This window comes from Anomalospiza imberbis, unplaced genomic scaffold, assembly GCF_031753505.1.
Source record: "Anomalospiza imberbis isolate Cuckoo-Finch-1a 21T00152 unplaced genomic scaffold, ASM3175350v1 scaffold_44, whole genome shotgun sequence".
Classification (NCBI taxonomy): domain Eukaryota; kingdom Metazoa; phylum Chordata; class Aves; order Passeriformes; family Viduidae; genus Anomalospiza; species Anomalospiza imberbis.
Window position 1 is genome coordinate 541,656 of NW_027100049.1, and position 27,736 is coordinate 569,391.

The following is a 27,736-nucleotide window of genomic DNA, read 5'->3' on the forward strand; positions in this document are numbered from 1 at the left end:
CCCAGGAAGAGGCAGAAGTGCAGGAGCTGCAGCTGCCGCGTGTCTGCCAGTGCCAGCAGGAGGAAGTGGCTGATGGAGCTGCTGTTGGACATTGGCTGTGGCTGCACATGGGGACCTGTTCGTGGAAAAGGACCGGGAAGAATTAGAGGAGATACCTGTAACCAAAACCAAAGCCATTTCCCATACACCCCGCTCTGTAACACACACAGTCACAATTCTGTGTTTAAGATTTCTGGGGTTTTCTTCATAAGCTCCCCAGTATTTTTCCTAGTATTCTTGGATATCAAAATCTCCGCATTTCTGATTCCGCCAGGGAGAACAGAGCAAGATCTGTGAGGCAAAGTGATGAGAGGAGAGTGAGGGGATATGGTCTGCCATTCTGACCTGTTCAGAGTTTCTCTGGGCTTTAACCTCTCTCAGGTGGAAGGGGGTGATCACCTTCCCATGCTTTCACTAAAATGTCACAGGGTACTGCTGGACAGATGGATCCAGCACAGCCCTGCTCCACATTTGTAGGCAAGGTCTCACGTTGCTCATTTCACCAACCCAGCAGCATTTTCAGTGTCAGAACACCTCTGCCTTTCCCCATCAGTCTTATAACTCAGAGATACTCTAGGACAGGTTTGCACCCTGGATTGAAGCTCCCAGCTTGGACTGAAATCTCAGAGAGACTTCCAAGTGTCCTTCTGATGGCACTGGATGCAGGGAGATGCAGCTCCTTCCCTGGCTGCACTGACAGCATTGCCCAGAGCCGGGCACTGGGGACAGCTGTGTCACCCTGAGCCAGCTGTGCCCCCTCCCAGAGCCCCCAGTGCCGGGCAGCTGCTCCCAGCCCTGTGCTCTGCAGAGGGAACTGGGCCCGGGGCTGCAGAGCTGCCCCACGGCTCTGCTGCAGCTCTGCCTGCACAGGAGGGGCTGCACGCCTTGGAGCCCCAGCCCTGAGGGCAGAGGCATGGCTGGGGGGACAGGAGAGAGGGGGCTTGTTCAGAGGGAGGGGCTGCACTGGAGGGGATCCTCTGGACATCTCTAAACTCTCCCTGCCACAGCATTTCTGGGTTTTGCTTTCTCTCCTTGCCTGATCTTCTCTCTGCTTCCTGGGGATTTTCCTCCTGCAGGTGTTTCTCTGTGCTTCATCTCTCCCTGCCAGCACTCACAGACCTCAAATCTCCTCTCTCCTTGCACTCTCCTTGGCCTGACAGAACCCTGCCTGTTTGCAGGGCACTGGCTGGGGGCAGGTTCTGTTTGCAGCTTGGAGAAAGGACAGCTCAGACTGAGCCTGATGGCTCCAGCAGAGGTGATGCTGCTGCTGTCCATGGGCAGTGTGGCTGAAAGCACATTAGGGATCTACTGTGAACCTATTGATCCCTAAAAGTAATAGTTTGGATGTCTCAGGTGCTTGTCAAAATCCATAATCAACAATTAATATTTATCCCTCCCTCCCTGCCATTCTCCAGTTGTAGAAAACTCAATATAAATTCATAGGAAATGTCCTAATTTTTACCAAAAGCATTGTCTTGGAAATATTCTATGACCAGTCAGAACCCCTCAGCATGTCAGAGCTTCATGAGCATTTCACCTCCCCTGCACCAGAAATACTCAGAGTCGTACTCACAGGGTCTGTGGGCATTGGGATGTTCCAGCTGTAGGAGATCACTCCAGGAGCTGCAGCTGCATTGTCCTGCAGCCAGAGGTTCCTGTGCCAAGGGCTGCCAGGGATTCTGCCCCAGGCACTTCTCAGCACCTTCCCAGCCCTGACTGATGGAAGCTCTCTGTGCCTCTGTGCTGTGCCCGGGCTGGCTGCAGGCAGTGCCCCAGCCCTGCTGGGCTGGGAGAAGAGCTGCTCATCCAGAGAAATGTGCTTTTGAAGCTCTCCTTGGTTACCAGGATCACCCTCTGGGCCAGGAGCCCGGCCCAGCTCAGCAGCACAGACACAGCACAAGGACTTTAATGACCCTCTGGGGCTTTGTGCTCAGGCCCTGAACATCAGGCCCTGAGAGGGAGCTGCAGAAACCTCTCCAGAACTCCAAGTCACAGTCCAGCTCCAAAGTTTCTTTGACTTTTAATGGGTCCCACTGAGGGACACGACTGAGAAAGTGTCCCCAGGCCCCAGGCAGAGCAGAGAACTGGAGGCACTGATGACAGGTGGGGACAAAGAGAAGCCAAGTCTTGGTGCCCTGGGGCACAGCAGGGTCTGTGCCACCAAGGGCATTCAGGAGACACCTTGTCCTGAGGCACTGGGGCCTCCTGGCACAGCCCCAGCCAGGCTGGGCACTGTCAGCCCCTTGTCCTGCCCTCAGCATCCCCCCCTAGCCCACATCCCAGTGGCCTCAAGGATCTGCTGGAAGGAGTCCCTGGGGAGCCTTGCTCAGGAATGGCCCTGGGGGGTTCCTTCATGCTCCCAGGGACTGCAGGTTTTTCAAAGCACTTTGGCTTTGGCTTTTGCCTTGGAGTCTCTGAGAGCTTTGTGCAATCATGGCCTCCAATTATCTGCTGTAATTAGTCCCTGGAGAGGCTTTGTCAGGAACAACACCCAGTGGGGCTCATAATGCTCCAAGGTACTTCAGTTCTTTTAAGGTACTTGGTGTTTCCCTTTTGATCCAGACTCTGTGAGAGGTTTGTGCAATCATGGCCCCAATTATCTGCTTTAACGAGTCCCTTGAGAGCTTTGTACTGACACTCAGTGGGGCTCATTAATGCTTTGAGATACTCAACTTTTTTAAGGTACTTTGGGTTTTCCTTTCCACACTGACAGGTTTTTGTGCAATTTGAGTCTCTGAGAGGTTTTTGTGCCATTCTGGCCTCCAATTCTCTCCTCCAAGGAGTCCATGAGGAGCCTGTGTTGGGGATGGACCTCAGTGGGTCCCATTTATGCTTTGAGACACTTTGGGGTTTTCTTCTGACTTGGACTCATGGAAAGGTTTGTGCAATCTCCTCTCGGGCCCTGAGGTTCCAGGGCTCAGCTCCAAATGCACCACGGGGCTCATGAGGAACAAACAAATCCTGAGAAACCATGGCTGTGCCTTGATTTCCCTCTTGTCTGAGGCAGTTCATCAGGAAGATTTTGTATTGGCTTTGCTTCGCCAATTTGAGATTTCTCAGCCAATGCGTTAATTACTGTGGTGGGTTCAGTGTTGACTAATTACTGGGGCACTCACTAGAATATACTTACTAATTTCTTGCTCTGAGATAAGATTAGGAGAAAGGCAAAGTGGGCTCAAAACTCTAAAAGGGTATAAAGAAAAGTTTATTAATAGTAAATGAAATAAAGAGTAAAAAGAATCAGAACAAAACTTTCAGAACACTTCCCCTCTCCATACAACCTGACAATGTAAAGAGACAAAATATAAAATTTTCAGTCATCTTTCCACCTCTAGAATAGTCTTTCTTCAGTTCACTTAGGGAGAGAAATTCCTCTTGTAAATGTTATGGGGACTTCTCCACAAGAAAACAGTTGTCTCATGGCTTTTCATTTCCATGAATAGCAGCTGCCTGGAAAAACCTGGAATCGTGAAGTCCCTCCCATTTTTTCACAGCTTTTCCCACAGCTGTGTTTATGGGCCATGTCAACTTATGAGGTATTAGTTTACAGATGAGCTATTTAAGAGCAAAGGTTCTCTTCATCTATTTCTGAAATCATCTTCATCTCTGGGAACAGAGGTCTTCTCTCGCTGGGGGCTCAGGGTCTCATCACTCTGCTGTCTTTCATTGTTCAAACTTCTCATGGGATCAACAGCTACTTCAACATTTGCTTACATTAGCATGGAGGCTTTTGCTGAACAAGTCATCTGCCAATTCTTTTCAATGTGTTATAGGGAAAAAGAGAGTCTGATGCATGAATTACATCCTTCTCCATTGCTTTACAAGAGGATTTCAGCCCCAAGATCAAGGCATCTCCTCATCCCTCCACCTGGGACTCAACTTCCTCTTCACTGACCTCGGTGTCTTCATGTTGCTCCTGTGTGTGCCTGCACTTTGTCCTTTTCTCTCACTTGAGGGAGGATGGAAGCACTGGAAGAGTCAATATCTCAGCCGGGGCCTGCAGATGGTTCCGTGACCCCGGCCGGGCTCGGTACTTGCGGCCGGAGCTGTTTTACCATGGAGGTTTCTGCAGCGGCTGCGCTGGGGCTGTGTCAGGCTGGGCCGCGCTGGGGCAGGGCCAGGATCTCAGCAGCCAGGCCAGAGCCCAGCAGCAGCACGGCCGGGGCCCATGGCTTCTCCTCCCCCTGCCCGCTGGTTGTGGGGGAACCCCAAGGGCGGCAGAACCTTGGCCGAGCCGGCCCGGCCCGGGGCTGCTCCTGGGGCCCGGCGGATCCTGGCTGGGCCCGGGCTGGCGGCGGGGCAGGGCTCGGTAGCGGCCAGATGTCAGCAACCGCAGCCACGGCCTGGCCCGGCCTCGGCCCCGCGGCCTCCCCTGCCCTGCCCGGCAGCCGATGGGGCCTGGCGGCTCCCTGGGAAGGGGCCCGGCCCCACGGCAGGAGCCGCCCGGCCTGGCCTGGCTGAGACGGGGCTGGGCCGGCCTGGTCACCTCTTTGCTGGCCAGAAGGGAAACAGACCCAGCCAGGCTTCTCCATCTTTAACTTGTGTCTTCACAGAGGCATGTGCAGTTTCCTTAGTGGTTTAACAGATTGTCAGCTCTCAAAGCTAATTACTGATTGTTTTTTTGTCAGACACCAAGGAAACTGCTAGCAGCTTCTCTCAGGACATCACTTCTGTGATGCAAAACCACCACAACATCACAGAGCACAGAGCTCCTTTGTCCGTATGTAGTGGTCATGTGCCCAAGACCTCAGAATCCCAACTTGGGAGATCTCTGGGCACTCTCCAGGGTGTTTTCAAATGAAAACATTCAGCTCATAATCTAAGAAAATAACCAGAGCATAGAGCTAGCCTGACCTGTCTGTCCTGACTACTTTTGTCTGGGAGCAATCCTTGGATATACGGAATTTGGGAAGCCAAAGTCTAATTTTTGCCATGGTCTTTGGCAAGAAGGCTGTTTTTTATCCATAGGAAGGAAGGAACAGAGCCCTCTGTTCCAGGGGCAGATGAGAGGTGACCACTGGAGGCCAAGGCCAGCCAGAGTTAGCAGGTTTTTCTGAGAGTCACCTTTGCATAGAGGAAATTTTAAGGGAGCTTACCAATTTTGGCAATGGGCATCTGAAAAGAGGGACAGTTCTTTCCCTTAGCAAGGAAAGCATGGAGCCCCAGTGCTCCAGGAGCTGATGAGAGGCAGCCCTTGGCATTCCAAGATCAGCCAGAGCTGTCAGGTGGCCCCTGGGAGGCCAAGCCAGCCAGACCTGTTCCATGTTCCCTCGGTTCCATGAGGCTCCACAGTGTCCCAATGGTCCCTTGCTTCCATGAGGCCCTGAGGTGTCACAATGCCCCCTTGGTGACACGAGGCCCTGAAGGGTCCTGATGGCCTCCATGGTTCCGACAGGCCCCACAGAGTCATAATGGTCTCTGGGTCCATGAAGCCCCGCTGTGTCACCATGGCCCCTTGGTTCCATGGGCTCCAGTGGTGCCACAATGATCCCCTTGCTTCCATGAGGTCCCCACTTTGTCACAGTGATCTCCATGGGAAGGAAAGAACCGAGCCCCAGTGTGGCAGGGGCAGCCACCAGAGGCCAAGGCCAGCCAGAATGGATGGTACTGGCAGATTTTGACTGGGAGCAACCCTTGGATATAGGGAATTTGGGAGCTGGAGCCCCAGTTTTAGCCATTTCTGCATAGATAAGAAGGACAGTTCTTTTCCACGGGAAGGAAAGCACAGAGCCCAAGTGTTTCAAAGGCAGAAGAGGAGAGAGGTGGCTCCTGGGTGGCCAGGCCAGCCAGACCTGTTTCTCCTGGCATCTTTTTTCACGAAGGGATCCTTGGATATATGGAATTTGGGAGGAGGAATCTCAATTTTGACCACGGACACCTTGAGAAGAAGGATGGCTCTTTTCCATAGGAAGGAAAGCATCGAGCCCCAGTGTTTTGAGGCAGGTGAGAGGCAGCTCCCAAGAGGCCAAGGGCAGCCAAACCTTTAAGTCCTGGCTGCTTTCACTGGGGAGCAATCCTTCGACGTACGGAGTTTTGGAGGTGGAATCCCAGTTTTGGCCATGGGCGCCTGGTCAGGATGGATGGCTTTTTCCTATAGGAAAGAAAAGCACAAAATCCAAGTGTTCTGGAAGAAGATGAGAGGTGGCCACCCTTAGGCCAAGCCAGCCAGACCTGTCTCTCCTGGCACCTTTTGTCTAGGGGCTATCCTTGGACACAGGGCATTTTGGAAGTGGAATCTCGATTTTGGCCGTGGGCACCTGGACAGGAAGATGAGTTCTTTTCATTAGCAAGGAAATCACAGAGCCCCAGTGTTTCAGAGGCTCATGAGTGCCACCCCTCAGGAAGCCAAGGCCAGCCAGACTTGTTTCCCCTGGCAGCTTTTGTCTGGGAGCTATCCTTGGATATAGGGAATTCTGGAGGCAGATGCCCAATTTTGGCCATGGGTGCCTGGTTGAGATGGATGTTTTTTTCCCATAAGAAAGAAAAGTACATGGTCCCAGTGTCTCAAAGGCAGATGAGAGGTGGCCCCTGGGTGGCCAGGGCAGCCAGATCTGTCTCTCCTGGCAGATTTCATCTGGGAACAATCTTTGCATATAAAGACATTTGGAGAAGGAATCCCGGTTTTGGCCCTAGATCACTGGAGGAGAAGGACAGTTCTCTCCCATAGGAAGGAAAGCCCAGAGCCCCAGTGCTTCAGGGCAGGTGAGAAGCAGCCCTTGACATGCCAAGGTGTCCTAGTTTAGGGCAAATTTGGGAGAAATCTTCCAGGAGGAGCCCCCAGAAAGCGAACCCCCCCACGGCCCCTCCCCTACCTGGTTCGGAACGAATTTCCTTGGAGAGAAGTGGAATAAAACCCTGTTATTCAACAAGCAGAACACTCCGCAATACAAAAAAACAACTAACGAATAAGCAAAAGCAAAAGCAAGGGCAAAGCAAAAGCAAGCAAGCCAGCAAGCAAGCAAGGAAACCTAGCCTCTCCTAGACACAGACCATGGAGGGAGGTGAGCTGGCTGATAACAAGACAAAACAAACCTTCACTTTCAGAGTCAGTCCTGAAGGCACAGAACGTAATATCAGGCACAAACAGAACACACGATTGGGGATGCAAGCACCATAATGTCACCCTAGGACATTCCACCCCATATCTTCAAATCGTCAACATAACTACCAAACATCATGTAAAAACTTCATCAATTAAAACTTCCATCTTTCACTTACCCATCCTTCCATCTCACTTGCTCAAACCTTCGACACTTACACATTTCCTTCTATCTCTCTTGCTCAAACCTTTGACAGTTAAATATTTCCTTCTGTCTCATGTCGGTGTGGTTTAATGTACAGTGGCAGTAGCATCCAACAAACAGTGATATTTGCATATGAGTCTCACCCCACAATCAGATCTCCCTGAGGTACACATCGTGTTCTTCCATATTTCTGCATTATTCACCATGTACAACCTGGTCCCTGAGCAAAGACAATCCCACCAATGGGTTTGTCTGTACTCGCGGCAGAATTGATCCACACTGTCTTCCCTAAAAAACCTCTGATATGTGCCACTGGGACTTTATCTCCGTCTGCTATATTCAGGGACTCAGACTGGGCAGGACCTGCTCCACTGGTGGAACCTCGGGTGTTAACTTACCAGGTGGCCTTTGCTAAATGCTGCTCCCAGTTTTTGAAAGATCCCCCACCCAATGCTTTCAGGGTGGTTTTTAACAGTCCATGGTACCTCTCCACTTTGCCTGCAGCTGGTGCATGGTAGGGGATATGGTACACCCACTCAATGCCATGATCCCTAGCCCAGGTGTTGATAAGGCTGCTCTTGAAATGAGTCCCGTTGTCAGACCCAATCCTCTCAGGGGTACCATGCCTGCACAGGATTTACTTTTCAAGGCCCAGGATGGTGTTCCGGGCAGTGGCGTGAGGCACAGGGGAGGTCTCCAACCATCCCGTGGTGGCTTCTACCATTGTGAGCACGTAGCGCTTGCCTTGGCGTGTCTGGGGCAGTGTGATGTAGTCAATCTGCCAGACCTCCCCATACCTGTACTTGGACCACTGCCCACCATACCACAGGGGCTTCACTCACTTGGCCTGCTTGATCTCAGCACACATCTCACAGTCATGGATAACCTGAGAAATACTGTCCATGGTTACATCCACCCCTCGGTCTCATGCCCACTTAAAAGTGGCATCTCTGCCCTGATGGCCTGAGGCATCATGGGCCCATTGAGCTAGGAACAACTCCCCCTTATGTTGCCAATCCAAGTCTATCTTTGACACCTCTATCACTGCAGCCTGATCTACCTGCTTGTTGTTTCAGTGTTCCTCATTAGCCCGACTCTTGGGGACATGGGCATCTACATGACAGACTTTCACAGACACATTTTCTACCCAAGCGGCAATGTCTTTCCACACATCAGTAGCCCAGATTTGTTTTCCTCTATGCTGCCAGTTGGCCTTTTTCCACCTTTCCAGCCAGCCCCACAGAGCATTGGCTACCATCCAAGAATCCATATAAAGGTCTAGCTTTGGTCACTTCTCTCCCTCTCAGCAATGTCCAGGGCCAGCTGAACGGCCTTGAGGTCAGCAAGGTGCCTTGATGCACCTTCTCCTTCAGTAGCATCAGTCCATGGCAGATGGTGGGGCTGTGCTTCCACCCTTGGGGCAGTCGGTTCCAGGTGTACTGCACTCCCCTCCACATAAAGGCAAACTGAGGCCTGCATTCTGCTGCCAGAGGAATGGAGAAAAACACGTTAGCAATGTCAACAGTGGCGTACCACTTTGCTGCCTTGGACTCCAGCTTGTACTGGAGTTCCAGCATGTCCGGTACAGCAGCGTTCAGCGGTGGAGTCACTTCATTCAAGGCACAATAGTCCACAGTAAATCTCCATTGAGACTTGTGCACAGGCCAGATGGGGCTGTTGAAGGGTGAGTGGGTTTTGCTGACCATCCCTTGGCTCTACACCTAATGGATCGTTCTGTGGATGGGGATCACGGCCCCTCGATTCATCTGATACTGCCGGCGATGCACTGTCGAGGTGGCAATTGGTACTTGTTGCTCTTCCACCCTCAGGAGTCCTACTGCAGATGGATGCTCTGACAGTCCAGGCAAGGTGTTCCAATTGCCAAATGTCCTCTGCCTCTACAGCAGCTGTGCCAAAAGCCCACCTGAGTCCCTTTGGTTCTTTGTAATTGCTGTTCTGGAGGAAGTCTATGCCCAGAATTCACGGGGCCTCTGGGCCGGTCACAATAGGATGTTTCTGCCACTCCTTCCCAGTCAGGCTCACCTCGGCTCCCAACAGGGTCAATTGCTGTGATCCCCCCGTCACCCCAGCAATGGAAACAGGTTCTGCCCCCACATGTCCTGATGGTATCAGGGGACACTGCGCACCAGTGTCAACTAAGGCGTCGCATTTTTGTGGCTCTGATGTGCCAGGCCATCAGATCCACACTGTCCAGGAGATCCAGTTTTCCTGTGCCTCTTCCTGGCTAGAGGCTCTAACCCTGGTTATTATTTCTTTCCTGGGCATACATGTTAGAGGTACCTTCAATGGGATCTGACAGATCATACCCAGCTGCTCGGTCATGGGAGGTTGAGACTATCTTCACTTTAGTGGAACTCCCTCGGTTAGTGTCCTAGGGTGACGTTATGGTGCTTGTATCCCCAGTCGTGTGTTCTGCTTATGTTTGATATTATGTTCTGTGCCTTCAGGACTGACTCTGAAAGAGAAGGTTTGTTTTGTCTTGTTATCAGCCGGCTCAACTCCCCACCATGGTCTGTGTCTAGGGGAGGTTGACTTGCTTGCTGGCTTGCTTGCTTTGCTTTGCTCGCGCTCCTGCTTTTTGCTTTTGCTTATTAGTTAGTTTAGCTAGGCAATCCAATTTTTACCCTGGACTGGTTTTTTTTTTTCCTTTCCCTTTTCTCAATACCATCCCAACCTGCTCCAGACTGGAACCTGGGAAACACCAAGAAACACCGAGAGCCAGCCAGGTCACCATTTTGTGACCTGCAGCAGCCATCCCCAGCACCGGGGACTGATAGCTGGGTGACCACTCCCAGAGAGACTTTCTGAATTTGTCATCTCTTCAGAACGGTGAAAGAGTTTTGTCATCTGGTGTTGTTTTTTGTTTTGGAGAGTGTTTTACTTCTTAAATAAACAGGTTTTTTTTCCACTTCTCTCCCAGGAAATTCTTCCTGAACCAGGTCGGGGAGGGGCCGTGGGGGGTTTGCTTTCTGGGGAATCCTTCTGGAGGTCTTCTCCCAAATTTTCCCTAATCTAAGACAAATATTTTGGTGCCCAACTCATGGCTCGAGAGAGTGGAAAAAACCCTGTTCTAATCATATTTTGGTTGCAATTACTCTGGGCTGGTATAGAGCAGTTACTGGCTATGTTTTTTGAATTCATAATGTCTCTTGGGGTGCAGGCCTGCATGTGTTTCTGGTCCCTAGGGTTTTTTGAGGTCTTAATACCTCTATGGTGCTTAGGTTTATTTTCTTATCCCGAAATAGCTCTGGTATTGTCCCTAATATGTAGTTTTTGCAGTAGAGGGGCACTGACCAGAATATCCATTGGGCTGGGCTTGGTTGTAATGGCTTGCAGGAGGTTTATAAAGATGCTGGAGTCTGTTCCAGGAATGTTTGGTTCATGGTTATGGTTGTGCACCCAGTTTGTCAGAGGAGAAGCAGGAGATGAGGCTTTTCAGCCTTTGCTTTCCTTCTTCTCCTCTGAATCTGTTACATCCCTATTGGAGAATGTTCAGTTTTCCCTGAATGTTAAAGAGACCATCTTTCTGGTATTTAATTTGGTAAGCTTTCTCTATACAGTCTGCAGCTTCTCTAGAATGAAGGCTGAGATTTCTAGAAGGGCTGATGAGACCCCTGACCCAGGAGTAGACACAGGTGTGAGAAATCCTGAGTGGTGTGGGAAATGGGAGGATATGGACCAAATCTTAAAGTTTTCTGACCCTATAGTCTGGGACTTTCCATGTGAACTAATTCAGAACCCAGCTGAGGTGGCAAAGTACCTGAAAGAGAAGTGCCATGATACCCCTAAGGAGAAAAAGATCATTGCAGTGAGCCGGGCCCTGGCATATGCTTATCACACTCTGCTAGGTCCTGTAGGGCAGCAGACAGAGGAAGGGGGGCAGGGAGATAAATCAGCAGCGATCCCAGTCACTCCGGCTGCAGCCAACAGCCCAGGCTCGAGGCCAGCAGCTAAACCAGACTGTAAGCCTCAATCAGTGGCTGTTGCTACCAGCACGAGAAGTGGAAAGTGCACAGACAAGACCTATCGACCAGTGGATGATGATGATGATTATGATGTAGGAGAAGGACCCTCAACGCCACCTGACACAAAATCAGGAGTCAAAGAAACTGGTACAAGATCAGAGGCCAATATTGAGTCCTTTTCCCTAAAGAACCTCTGTGGCCTAAGAAAGGATTACACTCGACAACCTGGTGAGTCTACAATTAGTTGGTTGGTCCATCTTTGGGATGCTGCAGGTGAAGCTACAATTCTGGACGGCACTGAAGCGAGGCATTTGGGATCCCTGTCACATGATCCTGTCATCAACCAAGGAATGATGAAGGGGGGCTAACCCTCACAGCCTCTGGGCACGGCTCCTGGAAAGTGTAGCACAAAGATACCTGTGTGCAGATGATCTTCATATGCAGCAGACCCAGTGGAAGAGTATAGAACAAGGGATCCAACGCCTGAGAGAAATGGCAGTGGCAGGGATTATCTTCTCAGATGACATAACAACTAGGAATCCAGACATGGTACCATGTACATCTGCGGTGTGGCAAAAACTTTTACGGCTGGGGCCACATGAATGCACTTCTGCTTTAGCAATAATGAAGCGGCATGACAGTGAGGAGACCGTGCTTCATATGGCCAAGAAGTTCAGGGCATATGCAGATGCTGTGCATGGCCCAACAGACGCCAGAATTGCAGCAGTGGAAACATGTCTGCAGAAATTAGAAGACAAGATAGAGGAGAATCACAAGAAACTCAGGGAGGAGATTAAAGAGGACCTTCCAAATCTCGGCAGTACAAATTAGAGGCCCTGGTATCCATCGCAGACGTTCCCCAGATGGGGAGAGAAAGTACACCCCACAAGCTGAGCTGTGGTTCTTCCTGAGTGATTGCGGAGAAAACATGAGGAGATGGGACAGAAAATCTACTGCTGCTCTGGCACAACGGGTGCGTGAATTGAAGGAAGGCAAGACTCAGAGAGGAAGTTCCACCAAAAGGAAAGCAGCTCCAGTTGCCCATAGCCAAGCTGCCAGGTATGATGATGATGATGATGATATGTCCGATCCCCTTGAAGGAAGCTCTAAGACATATGCCCAGGGAAAGAAGGATAACCAAGCTTAGAGGGGCCCTGCCTCTAGCCAGGTAGAGGCGAGGGAAAACCGTGTTTTCTGGACTGTGTGGATTCGTTGGCCTGGCACATCAGAACCACAAAAATAGAAGGCTTTGGTTGATACTGGTGCGCAATGCACATTAGTCCCATCAAGACATGTGGGGGCAGAACCTGTGTCCATTGCTGGCGTGACAGGGGGATCACAAGACTTTACCTTGGTGGAAGCTGAGGTGAGCCTGACTGGAAATGAGTGGAAAAAACACCCTATTGTGACTGGCCCAGAGGCCCAAAGCATTTTGGGCATAGATTACCTCCAAAGGGGGTATTTTAAAGACCCAAAAGGACTGAAGTGGGCATTTGGAATAGCAGCTGCAGTGACACAGGGCATCCAGCAATTGAACACCTTGCCTGGACTGTCCGAGAATCCAACTACAGTAGGACTTCTGAAGGGAGAAGAGCAAAGGTACCAATTGCCACTTCAACAGTGCATCGCCGACAGTACAGAACAACTCGAGATGCTGTGGTTCCCATCCATAAGATGATTCAAGAGCTGGAAAGCCAAGAAGTGGTCAGCAAAACCCACTCACCCTTCAACAGCCCCATTTGGCCTGTGCGTTAATCTGAAGGAGAATAGAGATTGACAGTGGACTACTGTGCATTGAATGAAGTGACTCCACCACTGAGCGCTGCTGTGCCGGACATGCTGGAACTCCAGTACGAGCTGGAGTCCAAGGCAGCAAAGTGGTACGCCACTGTTGACATTGCTAACGTGTTTTTCTCCATTCCTCTGGCAGCAGAATGCAGGCCTCAGTTTGCCTTTATGTGGAGGGGAGTGCAGTACACCTGGAACCGACTGCCCCAAGGGTGGAAGCACAGCCCCACCATCTGCCATGGACTGACCCAGACTGCACTGGAAAAGGGTGAGGCTCCAGAACACCTGCAGTACATCAATGACATCACTGTGTGGGGGAACACAGCAGCAGAAGTGTTTGAGAAAGGGGAGAAAATCATCTGAATCCTCCTGGAAGCTGGTTTCACCATCAAGAAGAGCAAAGTTAAGGGACCTGCTTGAGAGATCCAGTTCTTGGGAGTGAAGTGGCAAGATGGATGGCGTCAGATTCCTACGGATGTCATCAACAAGATCACAGCTATGTCCCCACCAACCAATAAGAAGGAAACACAAGTTTTCTTAGGCACCATAGGCTTTTGGAGAATGCACATTCCTGAGTACAGTAGGATCGTGAGCCCTCTTTACATGGTCACCCACAAGAAGAACGAGTTCCATTGGGGCCCTGAGCAGCAAAGCCAAAGCTCTACCTCTACACTGATTCATGGATGGTAGCCAATGCTCTGTGGGGATGGCTAGAGAGATGGAAAGAGGCTAACTGGCAGCGTAGAGGAAAACCAATTTGGGCTCTTGATGAGTGGAAAGACATTGCTTCCCGGGTAGAGAAACTACCTGTGAAGGTTCGCCACATAGATGCCCATGTCCCCAAAAGTAGAGCTAATGAAGAGCAGCAAAACAATCAGTAGGTAGATCAGGCTGCAAAGATAGGGGTGTCAAAGATAGACTTGGATTGGCAACACAAGGGAGAGTTGCTCCTAGCACAATGGGCCCATGATGCCTCAGGCCATCAGGGTAGAGATGCCACCTACAAGTGGACATGAGATCAAGGGGTGGCTCTAACCATGGACAGTATTTCTCAGGTTATCCATGACTGTGAGACGTGTGCTGAGATCAAGCAGGCCAAGCTGGTGAAGCCCCTGTGGTATGGTGGGCAGTGGTCCAAGTATAGGTATGGGGAGGCCTGGCAATTTGACTACAGCACACTGCCCCAGACACACCAAGGCAAGCGCTACGTGCTCACAATGGGAGAAGCCACCACGGGATGGTTGGAGACTTCCCCTGTTCCTCACGCCACTGCCCGGAGCACCATCCTGGGCCTTGAAAAGTAAATCCTGTGCAGGCATGGTACCCCTGAGAGGACTGAGTCTGACAATGGGACTCATTTCAACAACAGCCTTATCAACACCTGGGCTAGGGAACATGGCATTGAGAGGGTGCACCATATCCCCTACCATGCACCAGCTGCAGGCAAAGTGGAGAGGTACAATGGACTGTTAAAAACCACCCTGAAAGCATTGGGTGGGGGATCTTTCAAAAACTGGGAGCAGCATTTAGCAAAAGCCACCTGGTTAGTTAACACCCGAGGTTCCACCAATGGAGCAGGTCCTGCCCAGTCTGAGTCCCTGATTATAGCAGACGGAGATAAAGTCCCAGTGGCACATATCAGAGGTTTGTTAGGGAACACAGTGTGGATCAATTCTGCCTCGAGTACAGACAAACCCATTTGTGGGATTGTCTTTGCTCAAGGACCAGGTTGTACATGGTGAATAATGCAGAAATATGGAAGAACACGATGTGTACCTCAGGGAGATCTGATTGTGGGGTGAGCCTCATATGCAAATATCACTGTTTGTTGGATGTTACTGCCACTGTCTGTACATTAAACCACACAGACTTGAGACAGAAGGAAATATTTAAGTGTCAAAGGTTTGTGCAAGAGAGATAGAAGGAAATGTGTAAGTGTCGAAGGTTTGAGCAAGTGAGATGGAAGGATGGGTAAGTGAAAGATGGAAGTTTTAATTGATGAAGTTTTTACATGATGTTTGGTAGTTATGTTGACGATTTGGAGATATGGGGTGGAATGTCCTAGGGTGACGTTAGGGTGCTTGCATCCCCAATCGTGTGTTCTGTTTAGGCTTGATGTTATGCTTTGTACCTTCAGGACTGGCTCAGAAAAGTGAAGGTTTGTTTTGTCTTGTTATCAGCCAGCTCACCTCCCCCCACAGTCTGTGTCTAGGAGAGGCTAGGTTTCCTTACTTGCTTGCTTGCTGGCTTGCTTTCGCGTTGCCCTTGCTTTTGCTTTTGCTTATTAGTTAGTTGGTTTTTTGTATTGGGGAGTGCTTTGCTTGTTGAATAACAGGGTTTTTTTCCACTTCTCTCCAAGGAAATTCTTCCCGAACCAGGAAGGGGAGGGGCCGTGGGGGGGGGGGGGGATTATTTTTTGGGGGCTCCTCCTGGAGGATTTCTCCCAAATTTGCCCTAAACTAGGACACCCTGGCATGTCAAGGGCTGCTTCTCACCTGCCCTGAAGCACTGGGGCTCATGGCTTTCCTTCCTGTGGGAGAGAACTGTCCTTCTCCTCCAGTGACCTCGGGCCAGAACCGGGATTCCTTCTCCGAATTTCTTTATATGCAAAGATTGTTCCCAGATAAAATCTGCCAGGAGAGACAGGTCTCGCTGCCTTGGCCACCCAGGGGCCACCTCTCATCTGCCTTTGAGACACTGGGACCATGTACTTTTCTTTCTTATGGGAAAAAAACATCCATCTCAACCAGGCACCCATGGCCAAAATGGGGCATCTGCCTCCAGAATTCCCTATATCCAAGGATAGCTCCCAGACAAAAGCTGCCAGGGGAGACAAGTCTGGCTGGCCTTGGCTTCCTGAGGGCTGGCACTCATGTGCCTCTGAAACACTAGGGCTCTGTGCTTTCCTTCCTAATGAAAAGAACTCCTCTTCCTGTCCAGGCACCCACGGCCAAAATTGAGATTCCACTTCCAAAATGCCCTGTGTCCAAGGATAGCCCCTAGACAAAAGGTGCCAGGAGAGACAGGTCTGGCTGGCTTGGCCTAAGGGTGGCCACCTTTCATCTTCTTCCAGAACACTTGCATTTTGTGCTTTTCTTTCCTATAGGAAAAAACCATCCATCCTGACCAGGTGCCCATGGCCAAAACTGGGATTCCACCTCCAAAACTCCGTACGTCGAAGGATTGCTCCCCAGTGAAAGCAGCCAGGACTTAAAGGTTTGGCTGCCTTTGGCCCCTTGGGGGCTGCCTCTCACCTGCCTCAAAAAACTGGGGCTCGATGCTTTCCTTCCTGTGGAAAAGAGCCGTCCTTCTTCTCAAGGTGTCCATGGTGGAAATTGAGATTCCTCCTCCCAAATTCCATATATACAAGGATCCTTTCGCGACAAAAGCTGCCAGGACAAACAGGTCTGGCTGGCTTGGCCTTCCAGGAGCCACCTCTCTCCTCTTCTGCCTTTGAAACACTTGGGCTCTGTGCTTTCCTTCCTATGGAAAAGAACTGTCCTTCTTATCTATGCAGAAATGGCTAAAATTGGGGCTCCACCTCCCAAATTCCCTATATCCAAGGGTTGCTCCCAGTCAAAATCTGCCAGTACCATCCATTCAGGCTGGCCTTGGCCTCTGGTGGCTGCCCCTGCCACACTGGGGCTCGGTTCTTTCCTTCCCATGGAGATCACTGTGACACGGTGGGGACCTCATGGAAGCAAGGGGATCATTGTGGCACCACTGGAGCCCATGGAACCAAGGGGCCATGGTGACACAGCGGGGCTTCATGGACCCAGAGACCATTATGACTCTGTGGGGCCTGATGGAACCATGGAGGCCATCAGGACCCTTCAGGGCCTCGTGTCACCAAGGGGGCATTGTGACACCTCAGGGCCTCATGGAAGCAAGGGACCATTGGGACACTGTGGGGCCCCATGGAACCGAGGGAACGTGGAACAGGTCTGGCTGGCTTGGCCTCCCAGGGGCCACCTGACAGGTCTGGCTGATCTTGGAATGCCAAGGGCTGCCTCTCATCAGCTCCTGGAGCACTGGGGCTCTGTGCTTTCCTTGCCATGGAAAAGAACTGTCCCTCTTTTCAGATGCCCATTGCCCAAATTGGTAATCTCCCTTAAAATTTCCTCTATGCAAAGGTATCTCTCAGAAAAACCTGCTAGCTCTGGCTGGCCTTGGCCTACAGTGGTCACCTCTCATCTGCCCCTGAAACACAGGGGCACTGTTCCTTCCTTCCTAGGGATAAAAAACAACCTTCTTGCCAAAGACCATGGCAAAAATTAGACTTTGGCCTCCCAAATTCCGTATATCCGAGAATTGCACCAAGACAAAAGTAGCCAGGACAGACAGGTCGGGCTGGCCCTATGCTCCGGTGATTTTCTTAGACAATGAGCTGAATGTTTTCATTTGAAAACACCCTGGAGAGTGCCCAGAGATGTCCCAGGCTGGGATTTTGAGGCCTTGGGCACATGACCACTGCATATGGACAAAGGAGCTCTGTGCTGTTGTGGTGGTTTCACATCACGGAAGTGATGTCCTGAGAGAAGCTGCTAGCAGTTTCCCCCGTGTCTGACAAAAAAAACAATCAGTAATTAGCTTTGAGAGCTGACAATCTGTTAAACCACTAAGGAAACTGCACACGCCTCTGTGAAGACACAAGTTAAAGATGGAGAAGCCTGGCTGGGTCTGTTTCCCTTCTGGCCAGCAAAGAGGTGACCAGGCCCCCCCAGCCCCCATCTCAGCCAGGCCAGGCCGGGCGGCTCCTGCCGTGGGGCCGGGCCCCTTCCCAGGGAGCCGCCAGGCCCCATCGGCTGCCGGGCAGGGCAGGGGAGGCCGCGGGGCCGAGGCCGGGCCGGGCCGTGGCTGCGGTTGCTGACATCTGGCCGCTACCGAGCCCTGCCCCGCCGCCAGCCCGGGCCCAGCCAGGATCCGCCAGGCCCCGGGAGCAGCCCCGGGCCGGGCCGGCTCGGCCAAGGTTCTGCCGCCCTTGGGGTTCGCCCGCAACCAGCGGGCAGGGGGAGGAGAAGCCATGGGCCCCGGCCGTGCTGCTGCTGTGCTCTGGCCTGGCTGCTGAGATCCTGGCCCTGCCCCAGCGCGGCCCAGCCTGACACAGCCCCAGCGCAGCCGCTGCAGAAACCTCCATGGTAAAACAGCTCCGGCCGCAAGTACCGAGCCCGGCCGGGGTCACGGAACCATCTGCAGGCCCCGGCTGAGATATTGACTCTTCCAGTGCTTCCATCCTCCCTCGAGTGAGAGAAAAGGACAAAGTGCAGGCACACACAGGAGCAACATGAAGACACCGAGGTCAGTGAAGAGGAAGTTGAGTCCCTGATGGGAAGGATGCGGAGATGCCTTGATCTTGGGGCTGAAATCCTCTGGTAACGCTATGGAGAAGGATGTAATTGATACATCAGACTCTCTTTTTCCCTATAACACATTGAAAAGAATTGGGAAATGACTTGTTCAGCAAAGGTCTCCATGCTAATGTAAGGGAATGTTGCAGTAGCTGTGATCCCATGAGAAGTTTGAACAATGAAAGACAGCAGAGTGATGAGAACCTATGCCCCCAGGGAGAGAAGAAGAAGACCTCTGTTTCCAGAGATGAAGATGATTTCAGAAATAGATGAAGAGAACCTTTGCTCTTAAATAGCTCATCTGTAAACTAATACCTCTTAAGTTGACATGGCCCATAAACACAGCTGTGGGAAAAGCTGTGAAAAATGGGAGGGACTTCACCATTGCAGGCAGCTGCTATTCATGGAAATGAAAAGCCATGAGACAACTGTTTTCTTGTGGAGAAGTCCCCATAACATTTACAACAGGATCTTCTCTCCCTAAGTGAGCTGATGAAAGACTATTCTAGAGATGGAAAACTGACTGAAAATTTTAGGTTTTTTCTCTCTTCATTGTCAGGTTGTATGGAGAGAGGAAGTGTTCAGAAAGTTTTGTTCTGATTCTTATTACTCTTTCTTTTAGTTAATGTTAATAAAGTTTTCTTTATACACTTTTAAAGTTTTGAGCCCACTTTGCCTTTCTCCTAATCCTATCTCAGAGCAGGAAATGAGTAAATATATTCTAGTGAGTGCCCTGGTAATTAGCCACTCTCAAATTGGTGAACCAAAACCAATACAGAAACTTCCTGATGAACTGCCTCAGACAAGAGCGAAATTAAGGCACAGTCATGTTTTTTCAAGATTTGTTTGATTCTCATGAGCCCCGTGGTGCATTTAAAGCTGAGCCCTTGAACCTCAGGGCCCGAGAGGAGATTGCACAAACCTTTCCATGAGTCAAAGTCAGAAGAAAACCCCAAAGTGTCTCAGAGCATTAATGGGACCCACTGAGGTCCATCCCCAACACAGGCTCCTCATGGACTCCTTGGAGGAGAGAACTGGAGGCCAGGAAGGCACAAAACCCTCTCAGAGACTCAAAAGAGCACAAAAACCTCTCAGTATGGAAAGGAAAATCCAAAGTAATTTACAAAACTTGAGTATCTCAAAGCATTCATAAGCCCCACTGAGTGTCAGCACAAAGCTCTCAAGGGACTCGTTAAAGCAGATAATTGGGGCCATGATTGCACAAACCTCTCTCAGAGTCTGGATCAAAAGGGAAACACCAAGTACCTTAAAAGAACTGAAGTACCCTGAAGCATTAATGAGCCCCACTGAGTGTTGTTCCTGACAAAGCCTCTCCAGGGACTAATTACAGCAGATAATTGGTGGCCATGACTGCACAAAGCTCTCAGAGACTCCAAGGCAAAAGCCAAAGCCAAAGTGCTTTGAAAAACCTGCAGTCCCTGGAAGCATGAAGGAGCCCCCAGGGCCATTCCTGAGCAAGGCTCCCCAGGGACTCCTTCCAGCAGATCCTTGAGGCCACTGGGATGTGGGCTAGGGGGGGATGCTGAGGGCAGGACAAGGGGCTGACAGTGCCCAGCCTGGCTGGGGCTGTGCCAGGAGGCCCCAGTGCCTCAGGACAAGGTGTCTCCTGACAGCCCTTGGTGGCACAGAGCCTGCTGTGCCCCAGGGCACCAGGACTTGGCTTCTCTTTGTCCCCACCTGTCATCAGTGCCTCCAGTTCTCTGCTCTGCCTGGGGCCTGGGGACACTTTCTCAGTCGTGTCCCTCAGTGGGACCCATTAAAAGTCAAAGAAACTTTGGAGTTGGATTCTGACTTGGAGCTCTGGAGAGGTTTCTGCAGCTCCCTCTCAGGGCCTGATGTTCAGGGCCTGAGCACAAAGCCCCAGAGGGTCATTAAAGTCCTTGTGCTGTGTCTGTGCTGCTGAGCTGGGAGGGGCTCCTGGCACAGAGGGTGATCCTGGCAACCAAGGAGAGCTTCAAAAGCACATTTCTCTGGATGAGCAGCTCTTCTCCCAGCCCAGCAGGACTGGGGCACTGCCTGCAGCCAGCCTGGGCACAGCACAGAGGCACAGAGAGCTTCCATCAGTCAGGGCTGGGAAGGTGCTGAGAAGTGCCTGGGGCAGAATCACTGGCAGCCCTTGGCACAGGAACCTCTGGCTGCAGCTCCTGGAGTGATCTCCTACAGCTGGATCATCCCAATGCGCACAGACTCTGTGAGTACAACTCTGAGTGTTTCTGGTACAGGGGAGGTAAAATGCTCATGAAGCTCTGATATGCTGAGGGGTTCTGATCAGTCATAGAATATTTCCAAGACATGGATTTTGATAAAAATGAGGAAATTTCCTAAGAATTTTTATTCAATTTCGTACTGTTGGAGAATGGCAGGGAGGGAGGAATAGATATTAACGGTTGATTAGGAATTTTGACAAGCACCTGAGACATCCAAACTATTACCTTTAGTGATCAATAGTTTCTCAGGAGATCCCTAACGTGTCTTCAGCCACTCTGCCCATGGACAGCACCAGCATCACCTCTGCTGGAGCCATTAGGCTCAGTCTGAGCTGTCCTTTCTCCAAGCTGCAAACAGAACCTGCCCCCAGCCAGTGCCCTGCAAACAGGCAGGGTTCTGTCAGGCCAAGGAGAGTGCACAGAGATTTGGGGTCTGTGAGTGCTGGCAGGGAGAGCTCAGGCACAGGGAAACACCTGCAGGAGGAAAATCCCCAAGAAGCAGAGAGAAGATCAGGGAAGGAGAGAAAGCAAAACCCAGAAATGCTGTGGCAGGGAGAGTTTAGAGATGTCCAGAGGATCCCCTCCAGTGCAGCCCCTCCCTCTGAACAAGCCCCCTCCCTCCTGTCCCCCCAGCCATGCCTCTGCCCTCAGGGCCGGGGCTCCAAGGCGTGCAGCCCCTCCTGTGCAGGCAGAGCTGCAGCAGAGCCGTGGGGCAGCTCTGCAGCCCCGGGCCCAGTTCCCTCTGCAGAGCACAGGGCTGGGAGCAGCTGCCCGGCACTGGGGGCTCTGGGAGGGGGCACAGCTGGCTCAGGGTGACACAGCTGTCCCCAGTGCCCGGCTCTGGGCAATGCTGTCACTGCAGCCAGGGAAGGAGCTGCATCTCCCTGCATCCAGTGCCATCAGAAGGACACTTGGAAGTCTCCCTGAGATTTCAGTCCAAGCTGGGAGCTTCAATCCAGGATGCAAACCTATCCTAGAGCATCTCTGAGTTATAAGATTGATGGGGAAAGGCAGAGGTGTTGTGACACTGAAAATGCTGCTGGGTTGATGAAATGAGCAACGTGAGTCCTTGGCTACAAATATGGAGCTGGGCTGTGGTGGATCCATCTGCTCTCAGCAGTACCTAGTGACATTTTAGTACAAGGGTGGGAAGGTGATCACCCTCTACCTGAGAGAAGTTAAATCCCGGAGAAACTCTGTACAGGTCAGAATGACAGACCATATCCCCTCACTCTATACTCATCACTTTACCTCACAGAACTTCCTCTGTTCCCTATGAGTGCAGCGGAAATGCTGAGGGTTTCTGATATCTAAGAATACCAGGAGAGACATGGGGGGAGGTTATGAAGAAAACCCCAGAACTCTTGAACACAAAAGGCTGTCTATGTGTGTTCCAGGGAAGTGAGTATGGGAAATGGCTTTGATTTTGGTTTCAGGTATCTCCTCTAACTCTTCCCGGTCCTTTCTCCATGAGCAGGTCCCCATGTGCAGCCACAGCCAATGTCCAACAGCAGCTCCATCAGCCACTTCCTCCTGCTGGCACTGGCAGACACGCGGCAGCTGCAGCTCCTGCACTTCTGCCTCTTCCTGGGCATCTCCCTGGCTGCCCTCCTGGGCAACGGCCTCATCATCAGCGCCGTAGCCTGCGGCCACCACCTGCACACACCCATGTTCTTCTTCCTGCTCAACCTGGCCCTCAGCGACCTGGGCTCTATCTGCACCACTGTCCCCAAAGCCATGCACAATTCCCTCTGGGACACCACCACCATCTCCTACACCGGATGTGCTGCTCAGCTCTTTTTTTTTGTTTTTTTATCTCAGCAGAGTTTTATCTCCTGACCATCATGTGCTACGACCGCTACGTGTCCATCTGCAAACCCCTGCACTACGGGACCCTCCTGGGCAGCAGAGCTTGTGCCCACATGGCAGCAGCTGCCTGGGCCAGTGCCTTTCTCTATTCACTGCTGCACATGGCCAATACATTTTCCCTGCCCCTGTGCCATGGCAATGCCCTGGGCCAGTTCTTCTGTGAAATCCCACAGATCCTCAAGCTCTCCTGCTCCAAATCCTACCTCAGGGAATTTGGGCTCATTGCTGTTAGTGTCTGCTTATCATCTGGCTTTTTTGTGTTCATTGTTTTCTCCTATGTGCAGATCTTCAGGGCCGTACTGAGGATCCCCTCTGAGCAGGGACGGCACAAAGCCTTTTCCACCTGCCTCCCTCACCTGGCCGTGCTCTCTCTGTTCCTCAGCACTATTATGTTTGCTCACCTGAAGCCCCCCCCCCACCTCCTCTCCATCCCTGGATCTGGCCCTGTCAGTTCTGTACTCGGTGGTGCCTCCAGCCCTGAACCCCCTCATCTACAGCCTGAGGAACCAGGAGCTCAAGGCTGCAGTGTGGACACTGATGACTGGATGGTTTCAGAAACATTAAACTGCTGGCCAATTTCTGCAAATCACTTGTAATAAAAGTCACCTTTGATATGTCCTGTTGGTTTCATTTTGGAGCTCCTTTGTCTTTGTTTTCCTTTCTTAATATTGTCCACAAGGAAATGTCATTGTTTGTTCCATTTCTCATTTTGTTTCCCTCTCCTTCCCTGTGGCCAGAGACTGTGTCAGTGAGGGGCTGCACTCTCGGTGGCTTTAAAGGAACTCAAGGATGTCCCAGCAAAGTTTTCTGCAGAGATGTCGTTTGTTGCCTTCTCTGGAGCTGCAGCAGCAATGTCTGTGTGCAGAGCTGGGGCAGATCAGTGCTGGCACAGCAGCTGTGCCCAGCAGCAGCAGCACTTGGTGTTGCCAGTGCTGCTCCCGTGGCCCTGCCCCGCTGCCCTGGTGGCCCTGGTGGCCCTGGTGTTGCTGCAGGGCCTGAGTGCTCTCGGGGCCGGGCACAGTCCTGGGGGTGGCAGTGCCGGGGCTGCAGCAGGGACAGCCCATGGGCACTGCTGGGGCAGCGCTGACGCCTCAGGCCAGGGCCTGGGGGCTCCAGGCTCCTTGCCCAGGCTCTCTCAAGAACACGGCCAGGCCAAGGCTCAGCACAGAAAACCCCCGTGAGCAGCCCCAGGCTGGCCGTGGGCAGGCTGGGGGCAGACAGCATGGCTGGTGCTCTGCAAGGGCCCTGGGGGAGATGGGAAGGAGCAGCAGAGCAGGGGCTGATCCATCCCCAGTGCGCTGGACAGCCCAGGGCAGCGTCCCAGAGCATCCTCATGGAGCTGCCAACAACATCCTCCCTCTGCAGCCCTGGCCCCTCCCCCAGCTCACACAGGTGCCGCATCCTTGCAGGCACAGCCACGGCAGCGCTGGCTCAGGAGCCCCTGTTTGCATTGCACACAGCAGGCGGGAGCACCCCCATGCTGCTGCTGTGGGGACATGAACCTGAGCGAGCACAAATGCCATCAGCCCCTGGGGCCAGGAAGGGCTGGGGCACGCCAGGGAAACCACTCAGCTTTGTCCTGGCCTCTGCAGCCAGCCAGAAAGTTTGTTCCCATCAGCTGGGAGTTTCCTGTCCCACTGCAGACGCTGTTGCTCAGAGCCAGGGCTGCCTGGCAGCCACCCCCAAACTGCCCTGAGCATTTCCTTTGCTTCACCTTTGCTTTCTTTTTCCTTCCCTTGTACATATTTCTTCCTGTTGCCCATCCCAGTTCCCTCCCCTACAAGCAGCCCATCCCTGTTTGCCCTTTCCTCTCTGGCCTCACTCCCCATTCCAGTTCCTGACTTGGCACCCTGGGAACGGCCCTTGGGGAGCAGGATCATCCCACAAGTGCTGCAGGAATTGTCTGCAGGCTCCTGCAGTGCCTCGTGCTGCTCCCTTGCCAGAGGCAGCCCAGGCCAGGGGGGCACATCTGGGCTTCTGTGTCTGGCTGTGGGGCTGCCTGTTCTGGGCAGTGAGGAGGGGCTGCAGAGGCTCTGCAGGACTGACAGGATGGGCTTTGGGGCTGTGAGGAGAAGCTGAGGGTCCTGGGCTGCTGGAGCTTCTGAAGAGGAGGCCCAGGGCTCCTCCTGCAACTGCTTCAAGGGTGGTTTCCCAGAATCACAGAATCAGCAAGGCCTGAAAAAACCTTGGTGATCCTCAAGTCCAGCCTGTGCCCTGACAGTGCCTTGTGTCCCCTGAGCCTCCTCTTCTCCAGGATCAACAACCCCAGCTCCCTCAGCCGCTCCTCACAGGACTTGTGCTCCAGACCCCTCACCAGCCTTGTTGCCCTTCTCTGGACACGCTCCAGCCCCTCCAGGTCCTTCTTAAATTGGGGGCCCAGAACTGGACACAGCACTCAAGGTGCTGCCCAACCAGTGCTGAGCACAGGGGAAGAATCACTACCCTGGTCCTGCTGGCCACACCATTCCTGATCCAGCCCAGGAGCCATTAGCCTTCTTGGCCACCTGGGCACACTGCTGGCTCATGTCCAGCCTGCTGTCCATCAGTCCCTGCAGGTCCCTTTCTGCCTGGCTGCTGTCCAGCCCCTCTGTCCCCAGCCTGTAGCGCTGCAGGGGTTGTTGTGGCCAGAGTGCAGGACCCGGCACTTGGACTTGTTAAACCTCACCTTGTTGGATTTGGGCCCTGGATCCAGCCTGTCCAGGGCCCTCTGCAGAGCCCTCCTGCCTTCCAGCAGATCAACACCCCCAGACAACTTGGTGTCACCACGGTTCCATGAGGCCCCAGAGTGTCCCAATGGTCTCCATGGTTCCATGAGGCCTCCCAGTGTCACAATGTCCCTTTGGTGTCACAAAGTCCCTTGGATCCTTGGGCCCTGCAGTGTCACAATGGCACCGTGGTGCCCCAGGGCCCTGCAGTGTCACAATGGATCCTTGGTTCCATGAGGTCTGGCAGGGCAGCAATGCTCTCCTTGGTTCCCGCTGTCTCCCACACCTCCCACTGTCAGGCTATAGAAGGACACCTGGCCGATGAAGGGGAGTGGGAGTGGGTACCTACTCGAGGAGGTAATAATAAAAATCCCTCCCAACCCCCTCTCCCAAGCCAGGTGCCACTTCAGATTCTGTATGATCCCCTGGATCTGGAGAGTCAGCCAGATGGTTTAGAAGAAAATTATCTGCCCAGTGAGCCTCCCAGTTATGATTCATCTGTGAGACAGATCAGCACCTCTAACATCAAAAAGGAAAGAAGGGTAATCGTGGTGGGTGTCTCCCTTCTGAGGGGAACAGAGGGCCCCATATATCGACCAGTTCTGCCCCACAGAGAGGTCTGCTGCCTCCCTGGGGCCCGGGTACGGGATATCACTGACACACTGCCTGGGCTGATTCAGCCCTCTGATTATTACCCACTGCTGATACCCCAGGATGGCAGTGATGAGATTGAAAAGAGGAGTGTCAGGGCAATTAAAAGGGACTTTAGGGCATTGGGTCAGGTGGTTAATAGGACAGGGGCACAGTCTTCTCCTCAGTCCCTTTGGAGTCTGAGAAAAACAGTGAAAGCAATAGGAGAGCTCACATTATCAATGAGTGGCTCAAGGGTTGGTGTCATCGACAAAAAATTTGGGATTCTTTAATCATGGGGCAACTTTTATGGCACCTGGCCTGCTTGGACCAGACGGGCTCCATCTTTCTGTGAAGAGCAGAAGAATTTTAGCTCATGAACTGGCAGAACTTGTTGAGAGGGCTTTAAACTAGGTCTGAAGGGAGAGGGAGATGTAGCTGGGTTGTCTGGAAGCAGGCTCGTGGGTGGTAAGCCTGAGCTAGGGGTGAAATCAGCAGCCCAGCTGAGGTGCATGTACACCAATGCACACAGCATGGGTAACAAACAAGAAGAGCTGGAGGCCATGGTGCAGCAGCAGAGCTGTGATGTAATTGCCATCACAGAAACAGGGTGGGATGACTCACATGGCTGGAGCGCTGCACTGGATGGCTGCAAGCTCTTCAGGAGAGACAGGAAAGGGAGAAGAGGTGGAGGGGTGGCCCTTTATATTAGGGAGGGTTTTGACACCATAAGTACTGAAACTTATGAAGATGGAGCTGAATTTCTATGGGTAAGACTTAGGGGGAAGGCCAACAAGGCTGACATCCCACTGGGAGTCTGGTATCAGCCACCCAACTGGGAAGAAGAGGTGGACAACTCATTCTATAAACAGCTAGAGAATGTTTCAGGCTCATCAGCCCCTGTTCTTGTAGTTGACTTCAACCTGCTGGACATCTGCTGGGAACTCAATACAGCTGAAAAGAGGAAGTCTTGGAAATTTTTAGAGTTTGTGGAGGACAATATTTTGTTGCAGCTGGTGAGTGAGCCCACCAGGGGAGGGACTATGTTAGATCTGTTGTTTGTAAATAGAGATGGGCTGGTGGGACATATGCTGGTTTGAGGCTGCTTGGGGCACAGTGATCATGAAATTATAGAATTCTCAATATTTGGTGAAGTCAGGAGGAACACTAATGAGACTTTTACATTGGACTTTGGAGGGCAGACTTTGGCCTACTTAGGAGACTTATTCAGAGAGTTCCTTGGGAAGCAGCCCTTGAAAATAAAGGAGTTCAGGAAAGGTGGGAAGCTTCAAAACAGAGATCTTGAGGGCACAAAAACAGACTTTCCCTGTGTGCTGAAAGACGAGTTGACAAGGCAAACGTCCAGTCTGGATGGGAAAGGAGGTTTTGAAGGAACGTAGGAATAAAAAGAGGATGTATCATCTTTGGAAGGAGGGTCAGGTCTCTCAGGAAGTATTTAAGGGGCTTGCTTGGGCATGCAGGAAAGAAATTAGGGAAGCCAAAGATCAGTTTGAACTTAAAATGACAGCTTCAGTTTAGGCTAAAGAAAAATGTTTTTGCAAATATATCGATGATAAAAGGAAAGGGTAAGACCAACCATTGTTCTTTATTAGATGTGGAAGGGAATTTAATATATGAAGATGAGGAGAAGGCAGAGGTGCTTAATGCCTTCTTTGTCTCAGTTTTTAGTGAGAAGATGATTTGCCTTCAGGACAACTCTCCTGGGCTGGTAGATGGTGTCAGGGAGCAGAGTGGGCCACTGTTATCCAAGAGGAGGCCGTCGGAGACCTGCTGAGCTGCTTGGATGTTCATAAATCCATGGGACCAGATGGGATGCACCCCAGGGTAAAGAGGGAGCTGGTAGATGAGCTTGTGAAGCCTCTCTCCATCATTTACCAG

The 27,736-nt window shown here is 51.9% G+C and overlaps 1 protein-coding gene across 4 annotated transcripts in view; it reads right to left on the reverse strand.

Moving 5' to 3' along the window:
- Positions 1-27,736, reverse strand: part of LOC137466802 (zinc finger protein 271-like) — a 678,770-nt gene that overhangs the window by 163,651 nt on the left and 487,383 nt on the right. The window contains exon 3 of one of the 4 annotated variants that reach the window (XM_068178460.1): positions 3,303-3,309. The exons of the other annotated variants lie outside the window; for them this stretch is intronic. Coding sequence (XP_068034561.1) covers positions 3,303-3,309 — 7 coding nt within the window. The remainder of the gene's footprint in view (positions 1-3,302; positions 3,310-27,736) is intronic. 4 annotated transcript variants of the gene reach the window in all.